Consider the following 16,796-nt stretch of genomic DNA (forward strand, 5'->3'; position numbering starts at 1 on the left):
CTGGTTTGATTATTCTTAGTTCAGCTGTTGGCAGTGAGCCAGTTTTGGCAGTGAAGAATGTGCCAGTTGGGGGGTAGTTTCCACTAAGCATTATAAAGTTACTGAGGATTCATGTGACAGGTATTTCTAAATGTGTGTCAGGCAAGCAATTGTGGAGCCAGAGATGCTCATGGTGTTTTGTGGAAAATCTGGGCACGTTTCTCCATCAAAAGGTTTGTAGAGTGTCATGGCTGAAAATTTCTTGAGAGCAGAGCAATACAAAGATATGGGGAGGAAAAGGCTGGCATCTAGCTCTTGAGAAGTTAAAATATAAAACTTACGGGACTTGGAAGAAGCAGAAGAGAATAAGGAGCAAGAAGAAAAATCACGTATAAGATGGAATGTTGATCAAAAACTGATTTTAGAAAAAACTGGGATTTTTTTCCCCTTCTGTTCAGAAGTCTGCTATCACAGAGTGCTTTTGTTGCTGGTAAGGTGATATTTAAGGCTGAACTGGTATTTAAAAATGAACTGCAAAGTTAAAAATTATTGGAACAGCTGGACCACCATCAACTGAAGAGCTCTCAATGTGGCTTTGCAGTCTTTTGAAAATAAATGTTTGATCCTAAACAGAAGTTATGAGCTGCTGATTAGTTACACAGTGGATGTAAGTAAGAAAGACTGTGGGACCTGTGTTATAATCAGATTAATTAATCATTTCACTTTAAAGAATTTGCTGTTTCTTGGGTTTATGTGTATATGTTTCAGTATGACTAGAGACACTGTTATTTGAGCATTGTTGCCTGTTCTAGAAATGTGACATATTTTCTTACGACAGATCTCTGCGTGACAGGCTTTTTGAAAGACCTGCATAGCATTGTCTTAAGAGCCGTGACATGCGTTTCAGACTTTACTCCCCATAAACAGTAGGAGCCTGAAAGTCCTAGGGCTCCATTTCCTTTTTCTGCCTTCTTACTGAAGCGATGGGAAGAGCTGTGTCTTGGGCCACAGCCTCATACACCATCTTGTTTCCAGATCCTTCAGTGATCTTGGTGTGAAGGAGAAGGTTGGGGGAGAAGGAGAAGGAGATGTGAAAGTTTGATAATTTTATTTAGGAAGAAAAGAAAGCAAGCTTTACACTTCCCTGTAAGAGAAGGAGCAGAGTTTTCCTTTGAGGGTCGAGTTAATACACTGTATGTAGACTGCAGGTATTGGTGTCTTTAACTCTTGATATATGTACAAGGCATGCTTCTGTCCTGCCACCCCTCTGTTCATTTGGTGGGCATACGGCATTGGCTGTGCTTGACTCTGACAGCACATGAAAGGAGTTTGGGATTCCCCTGACTGTATGGTGTCTCTTCTGATTTTTGATCCAGAGAATTTGCATACTGTTCTCTACAGGGATTGTAAACATAAGTGTTTCCAGGAACCACTTTATCCAGGCTACATTCAAGAGATTGATAACACTATTGAGAAGTGTAGCCCTGATTTTGCAACTTCTGTTGATTTTTCTAACCCTATAGGAAAATAGGAGGCTAAGATGCAGAAACATCTGTTGCTGCTTAATGTGGTGTCTTCTTCAGGTGCTGGCTTTGCAGCTGGGAAAATCCTTAAGGCAGCAAAACTTGCTGCTATTTCAACTCTGCTATGGCCATGCTGGTTTCGAGATTATCCCTAAAAGTGACTGGATCCAACAGCTGGTGTTTTAAGGGTCTAGGTCTCAGCCACGTTGTTTTATGGTGGTTTGTGGCTCTGGTTCTCAAAATTGCCAGAGAACATCTCTGTTAAACATATCGTCTTGTCGCTTAACCCCAGAATGGATGAAGTTCCTAATTTCTGTCAAGCATTGTAGGTGAAAGTACAGTTGGGCATCTCCTCCTCCACCCTTACTAAGAAGCTCCAGTAAGTACTAATGCTTAGCACCGTTCAGTAAGACGAGATTTGTGCTCATGTCCATTCTCTGTTCTAAATCCTGGAGCAGTACCAGTTAATACCAGAAGTCTTGCAATCATGAACACATATCTGATAACTCTGTCTCAGTGCTGCTTCTATCACAGCAATGCATCTAGGAAGATCTATGACAAACATTCTTCCCAATGTTGCCTTTTCTGCCCTGTTTAGGGCCAAGGTGGGCTTCTGGGCTGGACTTCACCTCATGGGTTGCAGAGCCAGGAGAAGCACCACTTGGTTTCTCTGCTGCTGCCAAAATGTCTGGGCTCTTTCTCTTCCCAGTGCTCCCTCTCAAAAGAATCTGTTCTGAAATGAGTTGTAATGCTTTAATGCCAACAGCTTGCAGAATACTCCCATCAGGAGAAGCAAGTTTTGTATGTGACATTGAAAAATAATTGTGAGTCTTCTGAGCATATGCAAAATTCTCACCTAATGATAGGTTCAGACTTCAAAAGAATCTTCACAACTGAAAAATTATAAATATACTATGTATAAACCCCTCCCATCTGTATGATGCAACTCTTCCTTAGTACCATGTAAGTCAGTCTGTCATTACTTGCTGAAGGAATAGTTACCCAGAACTTACTCTTTTTAGTTTCTTTAGGTTCTCTGCCTCAGTTTTCCTTTACTGTAAAGATCTTTTAATAAGTTTTTTTTTAAAGCATCCAGTAAAAAACAAACAGGTTCTCCTAACAGTTATCATTGTTACAGTGCTGCTATCTGTGCATTGTATTTCATCCTTTGCTAGGAGTGAATGATAATTATCCAATTCTGAGATAAAAGCTGAAAGTGGTGTATGTGGTTCGTACTGAAACAGCAGATGCTTATTATTATTAGTCCTGGTCTGATCACTTATTTTTGTTTTAAAAATAGCTCGGGCCAAGTCAAGTTTGCTATTTGCAAGAAGACTTGGTGTGAATTGGTTAATATGCTATGTTGTGACTGGTAAATATAACTGCCTGCTGGAATAGTGATTCACCTAGGTGACAAAACTTGTGTGAAAAAGTTGTTATCATCATTAGGACATGGATCTGTTGGAGTGGATACAGAGGAGGGCTATAAAAATGATCCGAGGGCTGGAGCACCTCTCCTGTGAGGACAGGCTGAGGGAGTTGGGCTTGTTCAGCCTGGAGAAGAGAAGGCTGCGGGGAGACCTGATTGCAGCCTTTCAGTACTTACAGGGAGCCTATAGGAAAGACGAGGACAATCTTTTCAGTAGGGCCAGCTGTGACAGGACAAGGGGTAATGGCTTTAAACTAAACCAGAGTAGATTTAGACGGGCTATAAGGAAGAAATTCTTTACAATGAGGGCGGTGAAACACTGGAACGGGTTGCCCAGGGAGGTAGTGGAGGCCCCATCCCTGGAAACATTCAAGGCCAGGCTGGACGGGGCTCTGAGCAACCTGATCTAGTTAGCGGTGTCCCTGCTCCTGCAGGGGGGTTGGACTAGATGACCTCTAGGGGTCCCTTCCAACCCGAAGCATTCTATGATTCTGTGTTAGTATTCTTAAATGGAAAGGAAACACGTTCACCTAAACATGGATATTTATGATTTAGAACGTGTTCATTTGGTGGCTCCTTCAGAAGTAATTCTGGATAAGAGGCTTGTTTGCAGAATTCCTTCAGACCTGGTATTGGAGATACAGTTAGCTCTCATTTAGCAAGCGAACTCTGGAAACATTTCAGTTTCATTTTCAAGTAATTTGTCAAAGCAGAATGACAGATAACTTATCTTGACAATTCTCTTTACCTTTTTCTGGTATATAAATAGGATTGATTCTTAAAATTATAAATGTGTTCTGAAATGATTGATTCGATAAATTACAGCAGATGATGAGTCATGGTGATGATGATGATGAACTGCCTGCTTTTCTAAGTCTCTGTTTTCCTATAGCATTGTATGTGGTTTGTCTGTCAACTAGTTTTGCTTTTATGCACTTAGTGGAGTGTTACAGTTGTAGCATATTTTTTAAAGTCAAGTACAACTCACTCATTGCCCAGCTACCAAGTTTGTTAAAGCAGAAAGAGTGACCTTGAAAAGTTAAATCACTAAAGCAACCTTAAAAAGCCCACTTAATGTATTATCTTCAAGTTTAAGAATTATGAAAACAAAATAATTTTTCAGGCCATGTAATAGGTTACCCTATGAAAATAAATCTTTATTTCAGAGAATAATAGGGAAGGAATTGAGATTAAAATATTTGCCACTTCCGATTGTATTGTTGTTTAAAAAAAAAAAAAACTGGATGTTTTCTTTCTGGACTTGACCATTCAAAATTCTAATAAGTTAGAGCTGTTTTGTTCAGTTATATCGTCATTGCTAATTGCTGAGAAGGAGCAAAAGCTGACCTTACTTGCTTATAAAGAACAAAAGGTAACAGGTTTGTTTATTCAAAGTGAAGAGAGTTAAAGCTTATGCTATTTCTTGAATTTTAAGTTACTTTAAGCACTGGTCACTTTAAGTTGGCAGCTTAGAGATTTATACTATCTTCAACTCAGTGGAAAATTTAGTTTTCTGATGTTGCTTCTTCATAATGACGATATTTAGAGTTACGTTCTTTGACAATAATCTCCTTGAAATCTGCTTGTCATGTCCTCAGCAGCCGCAATCTGTCTGGTAATTTCTGGGGGTTTGGAAATGATTGTTAATTTCATACTGTGACAAGAAATTACACCAGCTTGCCAGCTGTGATGACATGCGTTCAGTACAAACAATTGCAGTCACAGAGATGAAAACATACATGATAATGTCTGCGTTATGTGTAAATACTGTTTCATGTTATAGTATTACAACAACAAAAACTAAGTTTAATCTTTTGAAATTAATTTAAGAAGAAGAAGATTTTTAGACACAAAAAAAAAAAATATATAGTCCTGTATTTTCTAATTGCTTGGCTTGTAGACATTACTATGGTCTGTCCACTTCGTGGAAATGAGTACTTTTTGTAACCAAATAGTTGACATTTGCCATAAAACTTAGGAAACAGTAATTATGCAGACCTGTCCTTAAAGGGATAATGGGGAATGAGTTAAGTATTATTTGAAGCTTGTGCATGAATGAGTTGAGCAGCCTAGCGCCATGTAGGGATTCAGTGACAAGTTCTGGAATTTGCACAGCTTCCGATTTCTGTTTCCACTTAATTTATTGGTTGTGCTTAAATATTTTCTACAAGTGATAACTGCACCTTCGTGTTTACTTTCTAACATCAAATGTAAAAGTCAGCTAGCTTATGAAATGCCAACTGACTTTTTGGCACGTCACCAAAATAATAATAATTATCAGAAGTTCTGTCTTTTAAGAGATAATTTCTTAAAGGAAGGATATGCATTTGCTACATAATTGATTCCAGTTGGAGCACATTAATTTTTGTCTGTGGAAGCGGAGAGGCAGTAGCTCCAGTGAAACTGAAGATGCTTTCAGGTGTAACTTGAGCGCTGTCCCAAGCACTTCTCCCAGCTTCTCTAATTCACTTTGTTTTGTGCAAGGTAAACAAGAGCAGCTCTTCTTCCCCCCCTTCCTCCCCCCCACATTTTTCATACAAATTAACATATTCCAGGGAGTCCAGGAAAATAACTGTACATTCTTTAATTGTAGCCATTGCCACCCAACAAATCTGCAGTTTCTTGTTCACGGTACTTCAGGTCGTCATTTTTTATGGGTTTAGAGACCCTGCCTTGCACATTAAGAAATTAGCAGTGAGACAACAGTTTCATTTAAATGTAAACTGGTTTTGATGTTCCGATCGTCCAAGAAAAATGTCAGTGATGAGTAACATTTGGCTTTAGTTGGATTTCAGGCGAGACTTGTGTGTGTGAATGCCTTGTTTAGAATGCCAATACACTGGTCAATACAAGTATTAAAGAGTCCAATTCCATCCGTTGGTCTTTGCCTGCAGAAACTTGAGCTCGTCAGTCACCTGAAACAACAGTAACTGAAGACCGTGGTGGTGGGTCCCAATTTGATACGAATTCCAATTGATCATTTGCAATAAAGGGCTTGGTGAGCAGACTGACTAAAACTTTGGAGAGAACTCGTTCTCCTGTAATGAATAATGATGTGTCAGAAGCATGGCTTGCTGAGACTAGATTCCTCAAAATGCTGTTTTCTGTCCCAGTTAAGAATTGTTCGCTCACCAGCAGGTGTGCTTCCCGCAACAAACTTGGGACCTGCAAGTTTTTCTACCTCAGCTTTAGTTCTGAACTTTAAAGTCCCATTTCTCAGCCGTAAAATATGCCCACATTAGCACTTCGGAATGCATTCAGGAGCAAATCTCTTTGTGATCCCTGTTTACCTCATAGTACAATGAATGAGCTTTAGCAGCCAACGCACATTGCATCCACAGGACCAGACTGGAGCTAGTCCAAAGTAAACTCTCCTGAAAATAGGCATTATGATGGATGAGGGATTCTTAATACCAACGGGTTTCCTCTACAGTTCTGTTCCTCTTATGCCACAGAGTTCACAAATGTGACTGTACAGCCAGAGTCTCTTCCAGGATGTTTTTATACGTACGTAGGTAGGCTGAGATTCCTATGTCTTAGTACTTCCACAGGTCTTGATTAGCAGAATTCTGATGTGCTTGTTTATTGCCTTATCTCCCCCCCTTTATAAATGTGCAATTTTTTAATCTCTAAGAGGAGGAGAAGACGGGTGTTTGGTTTTAGTTTACATCCATGTTAACAACAGATCAGGAGTGAATAAGGATGGTTGACATGTTTTCTTCTTTGAGATGTCGATTATATACAGGATGTCAGCTTACTTGGTGCTGTTTGGCTTTGTGTAGAGAAAAAGCATTTCAGCTCTTGACTGAGGGGAGTGCCTGTTTATAACTCGTGATGAGGATGAGATATTGAAATAGCATCCCCATTGGTAGCATGGCACAGAGACTAACCTAAAACGTAAAATTCTTTGAAGTAAAATCTTCAAGGCAGAGTTTGAGCTGACATGAAACTCTCATGTTGATGTAAGTCTAGCTCCCTAATCAGTCTTCTTGTGGGACTGCAGCTGGAAGTCTGAGCTTCCTTGCATCTGTACTGTGGTATCTTAATCTGAGGCTTCAGCTGACTCAGGATCTCAATGCTTGAATTTTTGGGGCACGATTCTAACTCCGCGTGTGTGATGTGTTAAGGGCACTAAGCAGTGCAAAAGACAACTGCAGGAGATGGCTGCCTTCCAGGGCATAATTTTTGAAGTCCCTATTTCCACACTGCATTTTTGGCAAAGCTTCCAAATCCCTATTTCCACACAGGTATGTAAATGAGCAGAATTGTAGAAAACGTTGGGACTATTGTACCTTGACAAAACTGAGATGTTTCCTTCAAGCCAAAGCAACGAGGTATGACCCTGAGCTACCTGATCTGACATGAAAGCTGGCCCTGCTTTGAGCAGGTGGGTAGGATCAGATCTCCAAAGGTCTCTTCCAGCATAAATTTTTCTACTCCAGGATTCTGTGATTAGTGTATTTCTAAGGAAAATGGCAGCTCAGTAGTGGAATCAGATTGTTGTACTTTTTTGAAGCTTATCGTAAGTGATTTTGATTTGATTATGCTCAAGAACTCTTTGTTGAAGCCTTGTTTGAATTAGTTAAAGGGTGGTGGTATGGAATTTCATCATCCTTTCTGACATACAAGTCTCAGAGAATATCAGCAGCCCATCAGTGGCTCCATCTCCCATTCCCTACTTGGATGTTGGCTATAGCTAGAGGGCAGACTTGACATCGGATTCTGGTGCCTGAGCGTATATAAAAATTTATTCCTCTGTGATCGCAGTTAGTTAAGAGTTGCCAAGTCTCTATACCTGCTGTTCCAGATTTTTCCACTTGACATATTCCATGGAAAAATTGTTCATGTATTTATAGATATTGTTAATTCAATGACTAATGCTATTATTCAGAATTCACTGATGGACATGAATGGCACGATGGTTAAATGATGGGAATTGTGCTCTCTGTATGTGCTTAAATGCACTTTGACTGGAGAGTGAAGTTCCATTAGGTCATAAGGATCGTGATAAAAATTTGGAAAGCCCATTAAAGGTTCATGACTGCAGGAAAGAACATTCTGTTATATGGGACAAAGTTCGTTAACTCAGCGGGGATCTTTCACTTGGATTGTTCTTTTCCAAGCTATCTCAAATCCTATTGAAAAATGGAGTCAGTACTTCCTAGTTAATGACAACCTCAGTGTTTTTTATAGTACTCTGCAAAAACGTGTGATCTATTCAGTAGATGATGTGTTGTGATGAGTTCAAATGTATTTTGTTCTGATAGAATTAGGTTTTAATCTTCCAGCTCTTTTGCCTAACTACAACAATCTGGAAATGTTGGCCTAATTAGATTTGGGGGTTGGTTCATAGAATAATTTTAAGTTTGGGATTTTTTTTTTAATACTTAAGAGTATGCGTGATGGATCTTGTATTATGGGTGGTGTGGGAAAACAAATGTGGATCACAGGAGTTAACTGAGCTGTATTCTTGTCCACAATTTATTCCTGAATTTTTAATTTCATTAAAGGCAGAATATATTTAGAAGTAAGTGAAAGAACAACATGTAACGATGACTGGTGGGCCAGTTTTTACTGCTATGTAAATGAAAGATTGTGTAAGTTGCTTCTTTGTCCACAAGTAGGCTTCATTTAGGCACAGTTTAGCACTGTACACTTCCATATCAGAGATCATTCCGTGCCCAAGGCCTGAGTGGTAGCCTGTCTGGAGGGCAGAGAGGATGCTGTTGAACACCATGCAGCTCCTTCTCATTGACAGATGGTTTGAGTTATCTCATGTTGTAGAAATCCAAGAGGTTGCTAGGCTCTGTACGTTCATATACACCATTTTGACTCCTCTCTTTCCCATCCATGTAGTTACATTTGGTTTATATATATGACACAAACCATGTCAGAATAAACAACTTCAAGACGTTAAGACTTGGACTTTTTTCTTCAAAATAGGCACGAAGAGACCTCCAAAGATAAGTCACCCAAGAATAGTTAAATAGAACTGATGCTTATGAAATGCCCTGTATGCAAAGTCACCCAAGAATAGTTAAACAATAGAACTGATGCTTATGAAATGCCCTGTATGCCGCCTTTGCTCCTACCGAAGAGTTCCCTCAAACACTTTTTCGTAGTGAAAGATTCCTGATACTTATCATGCTTAAAATGAAGGGAAGCCCAAGATACTATTTTTATGAACCAGAATATAAAGCATAAAAATGAGTCACCGTGACTAAAAAGGGATGCCTAGTTTATTGGACTGTGATGTCCTAAACGTGGTTTTGCGGGGGGGGGGTTGTTTGTTTTTATTACATTGCATGTGAGGATGAAGAGAGTCTATTTAAATGTTGACTGATGTAGACTGATGTTCTTCTAAAGATTCCCTGGGATATCTCTTCCTTCTTCAGGTTGATTAAAAGATCAAGGCAGTCCACTTCTTTGTACCTTTTACATGAATGCTAATGGATATTTTTCTAGGGAAAGCACATATCAAAAAATCTTAATACAAGATAGATAGGCTCCCAAGGAATTTACAAACCTATTACAGATTAGCCTGCAGAGAATTCCTATCCTTGGCTTACTCCAAATGCATTCTTTTCAACTCAATACAAGGTTTTGGAGCTGGCATCTGCATCTTTGTGTAAGATCTGCTGCAGTCATTTTTCAGATGTCAAATGAAAGACTCTAGTGATTTAGCTGATCTTCTGAGACAGTGTAGGTTTTTAGTGGGCACAGGCAAAATAACCAAACAGATTTCCTGTTTGAAGAGAACAGGAAGCAGGATCTAGTTTGGATGCATTTTCTGTATGTTTTTATAGATGTACAGATTTTTTTATTATTATTATTTTTCTGTGAAATCTGGGAAGATAAATTTACTTTTTCACATGCTAAAGTTAGTCAGCATTGTTTCTGCGACTGACTTGGTTTAGAGGTGTAGTCTTCATCACGTGCAGTGTACAAAATACTGAAAATTAGGAAATAACCTCTGAAAAAAAGGAAAGATTTTTCACTTTGAGCTCCATTGATGGCTTTAGGAACTGGTATATATTAATACTTGGTATATATTCAGCCTTAATAAAACGGGGAAACTAGAATCCAGAACTTTGTCCTGGATAGCTTCTGAAAAGCAGGTAGCAAATTTCTTTTCCCTGTACAATCACATATATTTTTATTTATTTATTTTTTCATTGAAATAAAAGTTTGATTCGTGGAGGTTAGGTTAACATAGAAAATGTTTGCTGCGGATTTGGAGAAGCACCTTTGAAGAATGAGTTTATTTGCAGCATTTCTCTAATTCTCCGAATGGACTAAGGACATTTTGTAAATTAAAACCCCACATTTACAGGATCTGGCCATTATTCTCCAGAAACTAAAAGCAGGGCTGATAGCACCAGTGCAAAACTCATCAGCACCCCTGTGAATAGAGTTGGATCAAATATATGAATGATAAGATGTAAGCGCCTGACACCTAGTAGATTCTCAGAGAGCCATTCGGGCTGTGCCTACTTTTCAGTGTAGCTTACCTCTACATATGCCTGAACTGTTTGAGCATTTTCTGGTTTTGCCTAACAGTTGCCCTTGTATTTAACTGTAGATGGCTATGATATTCAGAAGGGGCTGTTCTGAGACAAAGGCAACCTATGTTCCTAAAATGCTGCATTGTATTTGGCCTAAAGCAGATGGGCAGCACCAGAAATCTCCTGAAGCGTTTTAGAGAAAGCATAACAACAAAATGTCTTAAGGACTGTAACTCCATCACTACTGGGTGTTCCTACCTTTGCATCATCTTACTATTAAAGCGCTTGTCCAAAAATTAGGAGGTCTGGGTTTAATTATAAAGGTTTAATTGTATCTGGGAAGTTGTGTTGGGTGGACACCACACCTGTGCTTGAGCTGACCAAGCCTTACAGCGAGGCAGTGCCAAATCGAGGCACCTGCAGTAGGTCGGCCATATTGCGTACTTGCTGATGCTCGGCATTGATCCTGGCACAGCTAGGCTATTGACTGAGGCGTCAGTGAAGACAAGCCATCATCCATCTTTAGGTTTCTTTAAGCGATGCGGAGACTTTACTCCCTTCTATCATCCAGAAACCAACCGCTTTATTCCTAAGAAGCAAGAGAAAGGTTTGAGCTGTACTCTGTTCAAATGGGAAACATCACAACTGGGTCATGCCTGTATGTGTTAAAGTACGTACAGAGGAAAGGCCAGTACCCAACGTTATTCTGTAGCTGTACTTATCGCAGCTGATTTTTCTGCCTTTTTGTGCAAGATCTTGTAATAAATTGGTACCCAATTTCAGTTGTAAAATGTTTAATTATTCTGTAGTAATTGTGAAGGGATTTGTTATAATAGATACCTTTTTCTCTTTTCCTGTAGGTCTCCATTACTTCAAAAACATTGTGTTGGTAGGATCTCTGCAGGATCGTTATGTTCCTTATCACTCCGCTCGCATTGAGATGTGTAAAACAGCTTTGAAGGATAAACAATCAGGTAATAAATATCCTGCAAAATAAACAGATCACTCAGGTGAAGCCTCATAGGTCTTGGATTTGTCCCATTTCATTTTGGGTGCTTAACCGAGGCACCTCTATTATGTGTTTTATTATGTGTAACGTGCCTGGGCTTATTTTGTAGTAGTGGAGAGAGAAAATCCACGTGGGAGCTGAATTGCTTTCCATATCAGTTCTGTCTGCTACATGCAGGAGATGAGACTGAATAAATTTCTAGCTTACAGACTTCGCTGAAAGTTAGGTGGGGTGAACACAGCCCCTGCTGTGTCACCACATGAATAGAGAGGACAGACAGCTTTGATTTTTGAGGACATCAGGCTGTAGCATCGAGCACGTGGGCTGTATTTAGTCGAGGCTTAATACTAGCGCTGACAGAAAAGGTAGTTTTCCCATTTTTAGTGATGGCTGGTGGTTGCATATACTGTTGAGACATCCTAGCGCAATTGCATTCTAGCATCATATATTGACAAGTACCTTTTGCATAGTGTAATAAATGAATGCTGATGAGCACATTCTCACGATAAATATACAAATACTAAAATGCATAGCTTAAAATTATTTTTCCGACGTTTCTGGGGAAATTAAACTTCCTGTATATTCTGTCTGAACAGAACAACGGTGTAGCGTGTATCATTACCTCTCTCATTCTGGAATGTATTCGTTTGGAGTTCAAGGTCAAAGAACTGTCTGTGTTTCTGGTGATTCACACTGTACAACTTCTCTTTTCCTCTGCAGGACCAATTTATGCTGAAATGATCCAGAACCTGCTTCTGCCAGTTCTTCAAAACAAGGAATGTAATCTGGTCCGTTACAACGTAATTAACGCATTACCCAATACAGCAGATTCTCTCATAGGGAGAGCGGCACACATTGCTGTTCTTGACTCAGAAATATTTTTAGAAAAATTCTTCCTTGTTGCTGCCCTAAAATATTTTCAGTAGAGAAAAGCATTGTAAGAGACTTGGTTATTACCTCATTAACAGATGAATCAAATAATGTGTGGTATTAAAGTATAGCTGCAGCTGTATTTTAAGAGATATTTATACTTTTTATATGGAAGATAATTTATATCATCCACACTTAGGGCTTTTTAACATCAACTTTACTTTCTAGGTAATGTGGCTGTGCAATATTTTTTTTATTTTGTTCTTCTTACTTTTCTATTACTTTTTCTTAATTTGGGGTACCTAATTATTTGGAGATTAAAGCACAGTGTGTACTTTCGGTTGGTTTATTATTGGCTCTTAGACTACAGAAGTCAATGTTACTTGGCTACATTTTACCGGAGGCTTTAGATGCCAAAATAAATTGGATTTTAAAATTCTGATAAGGTCTTACACATTTGGTTGTCGTATTTTAGCACTGTCGGAAGACGCTTAACTGGAAACCCAATGAGCTGCTAAAATACTGGATATTTGAAAATGACTGTATCTGTGGGTCTCACAAAGACCGCTACCGAGTTGTCTGTTCAGATGTCACTACAGCTTAACAGTTTTCTACAAAATCATTTTCGTCATTGTTAAATACGTTATGCCTGTGGGAATATATTTTCTACTGATCTCAAAAATGTGTTAGTTTACATACTCAATTTTATTACTGGAACTTTAGTTTTCAGAAGCAAATGGCAACTAAGGATTTTTGAATGTTTCATGATAGCTGCCTTCAAATAATTGGGGTTTTGCAACCGGTATTAAAATTGCTCCTTACTCTGTCAGTTCTTCAGATGAACATGGACAGTTTTACATGGACTTCCTTCTATGTACGTAAAATAAGTAAATGTTATAAATTTCTGCAATACTTTTATGAATTTAAGCAATTTTTAAATATTGTTAAAATGTTTTATTGACTACAAAGTATTGTAAATATAAATCAATACATCTTCAAATGGGACAATATTGTAAACTTGACCTGTTCAGTGATACAGATAAAATGTTTTTGATATACAGGAATGTTAAAGGTCTATTGACTTTCTACTGGTGCTGAATAGCATTAAGTTCGGTTTCTCCTTACTTCCCTTTTCTCTGTTTCAAACAATAATTCAGGAAAGGTTGGGGGCAAAGAGTTACATGTGCATTCACTAATTGTAATGAACATTTTTTGAAAAATATAAATTTGTTGTATAATGCATGTTTATTTTTAGCATTGTGTTACTGCATCTGGTGTTAATAAAATGAACAAATGACTCTAATGGAAGCAATTAAAGAAACTGAAATGTTCTGCTAATTACCAAAATTCTGGGGAGGCTTATTTGTATATAATTAATAATTTTGTATTATTTGAAATGAATATAGCAATAATAGTTTCTAAAGAAGTGCTTTTGCATTTGGTTTGTTAATACATTCTTTGTAATATATTTTTTTTTCTCTGTAGCTTACAAGTTTTTTCAGATGACCACCTACAGTTTGGCAATATACACACTTAAAAGAGTATTTTGTTATAGTTGTGTTAGGCACATCCTTATGACACAAAGATACCTTAAATACATCCCCACGCTAACGATGCCTACTTTTATTCATCATTTTTTTTACGTTATGATGGTGCTAGTAGGTTGTAAATATTTAAATTCAGTTCTGATATCTCAACTGTCTTTTGTTTAACAGTATTCTAGTAGTTGGCTAGTGGCTAAATTTTTAATACCGAGCTAGATCTAAAAAATTTTCCTTGATTCACAATAACCAAGTTGAACTACTCTTAGTACCTAAGTATTCAGACATTTCTGTCACTACTGAAAAATGTCTGTCTTGCTGCATCTCTCTGGAAATCCTAAAGTGTAAAGCATGCTGTTGTGATTAGCAAAGCAGAAATATCCTGGTAGATCCTATGATATTTGCATGTAAGTTTACCAAGGAACAGAGCAAGTTAAGAGAACATCAGCTGCTTTTTCTGTCCTCTGATTTGTATTGCCCAGTACAGTCCATATGTAGCCCTGTCAGTACTGTAGCTTTTGTGGGGGCTGTTTGACATCTTGAAGACTGAAAGGAATGGCCACTACTTGCGTGCTGTAAGACGGTAGCGAGTGGCATGGTGACCCCAACGTGTCCTTGAAGCATATGAAGTTGCACTTACAGACTGTAGGGTACACATGCGGTTGCTGTCTGAAAACATGTGATCTGGGCAACTGTGCCATGTCTTGCATGGCATACTCCCCCTAATCCCACGTGTTTCTGCCTTCTATTTACTAGATAGAAAGATGGACTCTTCCATATGTAATTGAATGTCATCTGGTGCGGCAGCAGCTATCACAGGCTCCGTCTCACCCCTCTTCCTTCTGAATCGGGGCTTCATCTTCCTGTAGAGGAAGTGACCTCTCCTTTATGTAGGTATCCTACAGCTGCTTGAAAGAGAATTATACTGCTTATGGAATGAGAGCTAAAAACCAAGATGTTAACATTCATTATAAAGCCGATGGTCTCTTGGTCCCTGAAGGTAGTAGGCTGCTGCCATGACTTCACAAAGCTCTCAGAGATATTATTAGGAGGTTGTTGCATAAAATGAGGTGGCGTCTGAACTTCTGTTTGTCAGTTGGGAAAAAGAGCTCATGTGCTACTGTGGAAATCGCCAGGCTTTGCAGCAGAACCAAGAAATTCCACATTGGTGGAAAACGTTCTCTATAACCACAAAACACCCTTCATTCCAAGCCAAACGTATTTGCACAGCCCCGACCAGGTGTGGTGTTCACATAACCAGGCTTCTTGACGTGGAGGAAGAGGGGACACTTAGGCAGAACCAGCGCACCTGCTTGCTGCCTGCGGCAGTGCTGGTTGTGGAACTTTCCTGATGGCCCCCGTGACCAAGTGTGCATTCTGGCTCATCTGAATTGGCCTGCTGCAGCATTTGTGCTAGCTCCAAGTCTTTGACCCCCTGCTTTTTAGAACAGTAAAGCAGCATACGGTATTGTTTGAGATAAAAATGGTAAACAGAGGGAGGAAAGAAAAAAAAGAGAACATTGCACTTAAATCACACACTAGAAAATTCCTGGGGCATGTGCTACAACTGTATTTACCAATATCCAGGTTTATTACCTCCTCATTCGCAAGATCTAGAAATACGTAATTCAGGAGTAAAAAGTAAATTCTGCACTTTTACAGCAATACAATAAATGAACAGGGAAGAAAATGCTTTGAAGACCTCTGCTTATTTTTAGGAGGAAGAACAGTTCCTAATTAATCTTACATTGCTCTTTCATCCTTACCATGTTGGAGCACACATAAGCATGATTTTTCATGGATTTGTGTTAAGCTGTTTAGGAACAGAGCTTGCTGTTACTTGGTACCTGCAGAAAGCTGCTTATGAGTATTTTTAAGGTAAGAACTTCGTGATAGTTTCTACTGTATTGAGCACATGCATGTTAAGTTCTTGAGCCTGGAATAGTTCTGTTTTTTCCTTGCTGCTTTTGGGCAGAAGAGCATTTTTTCTGCATGAGCCACCAATATTCCTCTTTATGCTCTGATCTAGAGGCCTGGCATCTTACTGTTAAAATAAAGAAAAGGATTTCCCATTATTTTTGGTCTCTAATGTCCAATTAACCACGTTATAAAAAGCTGATTGAGAAAATGTCACACATAAGGCAGTCGGTTAAATTTAATCACTTTCAGTCTGTAGGCATTGCCAGATGTAGTGCAGTAAACTCAGTGGAGCGTTGCTGCTGTTAATTTACCAAGGAGAATTACTTTCTTAAACTCTGAGCTGTGAACACAAAATGCTGGTTTAGACTGAGATCTCCAAGAATGGCTGAGTGAAAGTTTCTTCTGCAGTTTAGTATCTGCGGACAGAGTGGTTTGAATTCCATTTTATGGAAGACCGGGGTTAGTTGGAGATGTTTGAAGAGTGACAAAAAGCAAATGTTGTCACTTTCAAAACATGAAATGAAGCTACTGAACTGGAGCTCCACCCTGTGAGCCCAGGTGTTACTTATCCCAGGGTTAGGTTTATAATGAGAGAGCAGCAAATGTTCAAAGCACCTTTGCTGGGTAAACTGGGAAATTGAAGTGCTGTGAAGTCCTCTGGTTCGGCACTTGAATGTGGTTGCTCAGTTTCTTGCTGCTTTCTTCGTGGGAGGGTGAATAATGCCTGATCAAGTGCAGAAAAAACGCCAGCAGGGGTGTAGGACTGAGAAAGATTCAAGTTAATTATTAAATTAATAAAATAGTTGAGATATTTAAATAATTTGCCGGTAACTTCTTAGACAGCCTTTAGTTGAGGGGCGGGGAGGGGGTTAGAAGGTGTGTCCAGCTTTGAAGGAGGAAAAGAGGAGTAATAGACATTTCTCGAGCACCTTGCCTTTATCAAGAACTTGGGTCCTAAAGGGGCGCGAGGGAATCGGGTTTTTTGGTTGGTGTTTTGGTTGTTTTTTTTTTTAAGACCGG

At 39.0% G+C, this 16,796-nt stretch overlaps 1 protein-coding gene across 4 annotated transcripts in view; it reads left to right on the top strand.

The window, feature by feature from the left end:
- Positions 1-13,402, top strand: part of FAM135A (family with sequence similarity 135 member A) — a 75,172-nt gene extending 61,770 nt beyond the window's left edge. For all 4 annotated transcript variants that reach the window (XM_035893100.1, XM_035893101.1, XM_009637558.2 and 1 more), the window contains 2 exons: positions 11,297-11,410; positions 12,166-13,402. In XM_035893100.1, the coding sequence (XP_035748993.1) occupies positions 11,297-11,410; positions 12,166-12,371 (320 nt within the window). In that variant the 3' untranslated portion in view covers positions 12,372-13,402. The remainder of the gene's footprint in view (positions 1-11,296; positions 11,411-12,165) is intronic.
- Positions 13,403-16,796: the final 3,394 nt, after the last annotated feature.

Source organism: Egretta garzetta, unplaced genomic scaffold (assembly GCF_000687185.1).
Source record: "Egretta garzetta isolate BGI_Z169 unplaced genomic scaffold, ASM68718v1 scaffold584, whole genome shotgun sequence".
Taxonomy (NCBI): Eukaryota; Metazoa; Chordata; class Aves; order Pelecaniformes; family Ardeidae; genus Egretta; species Egretta garzetta.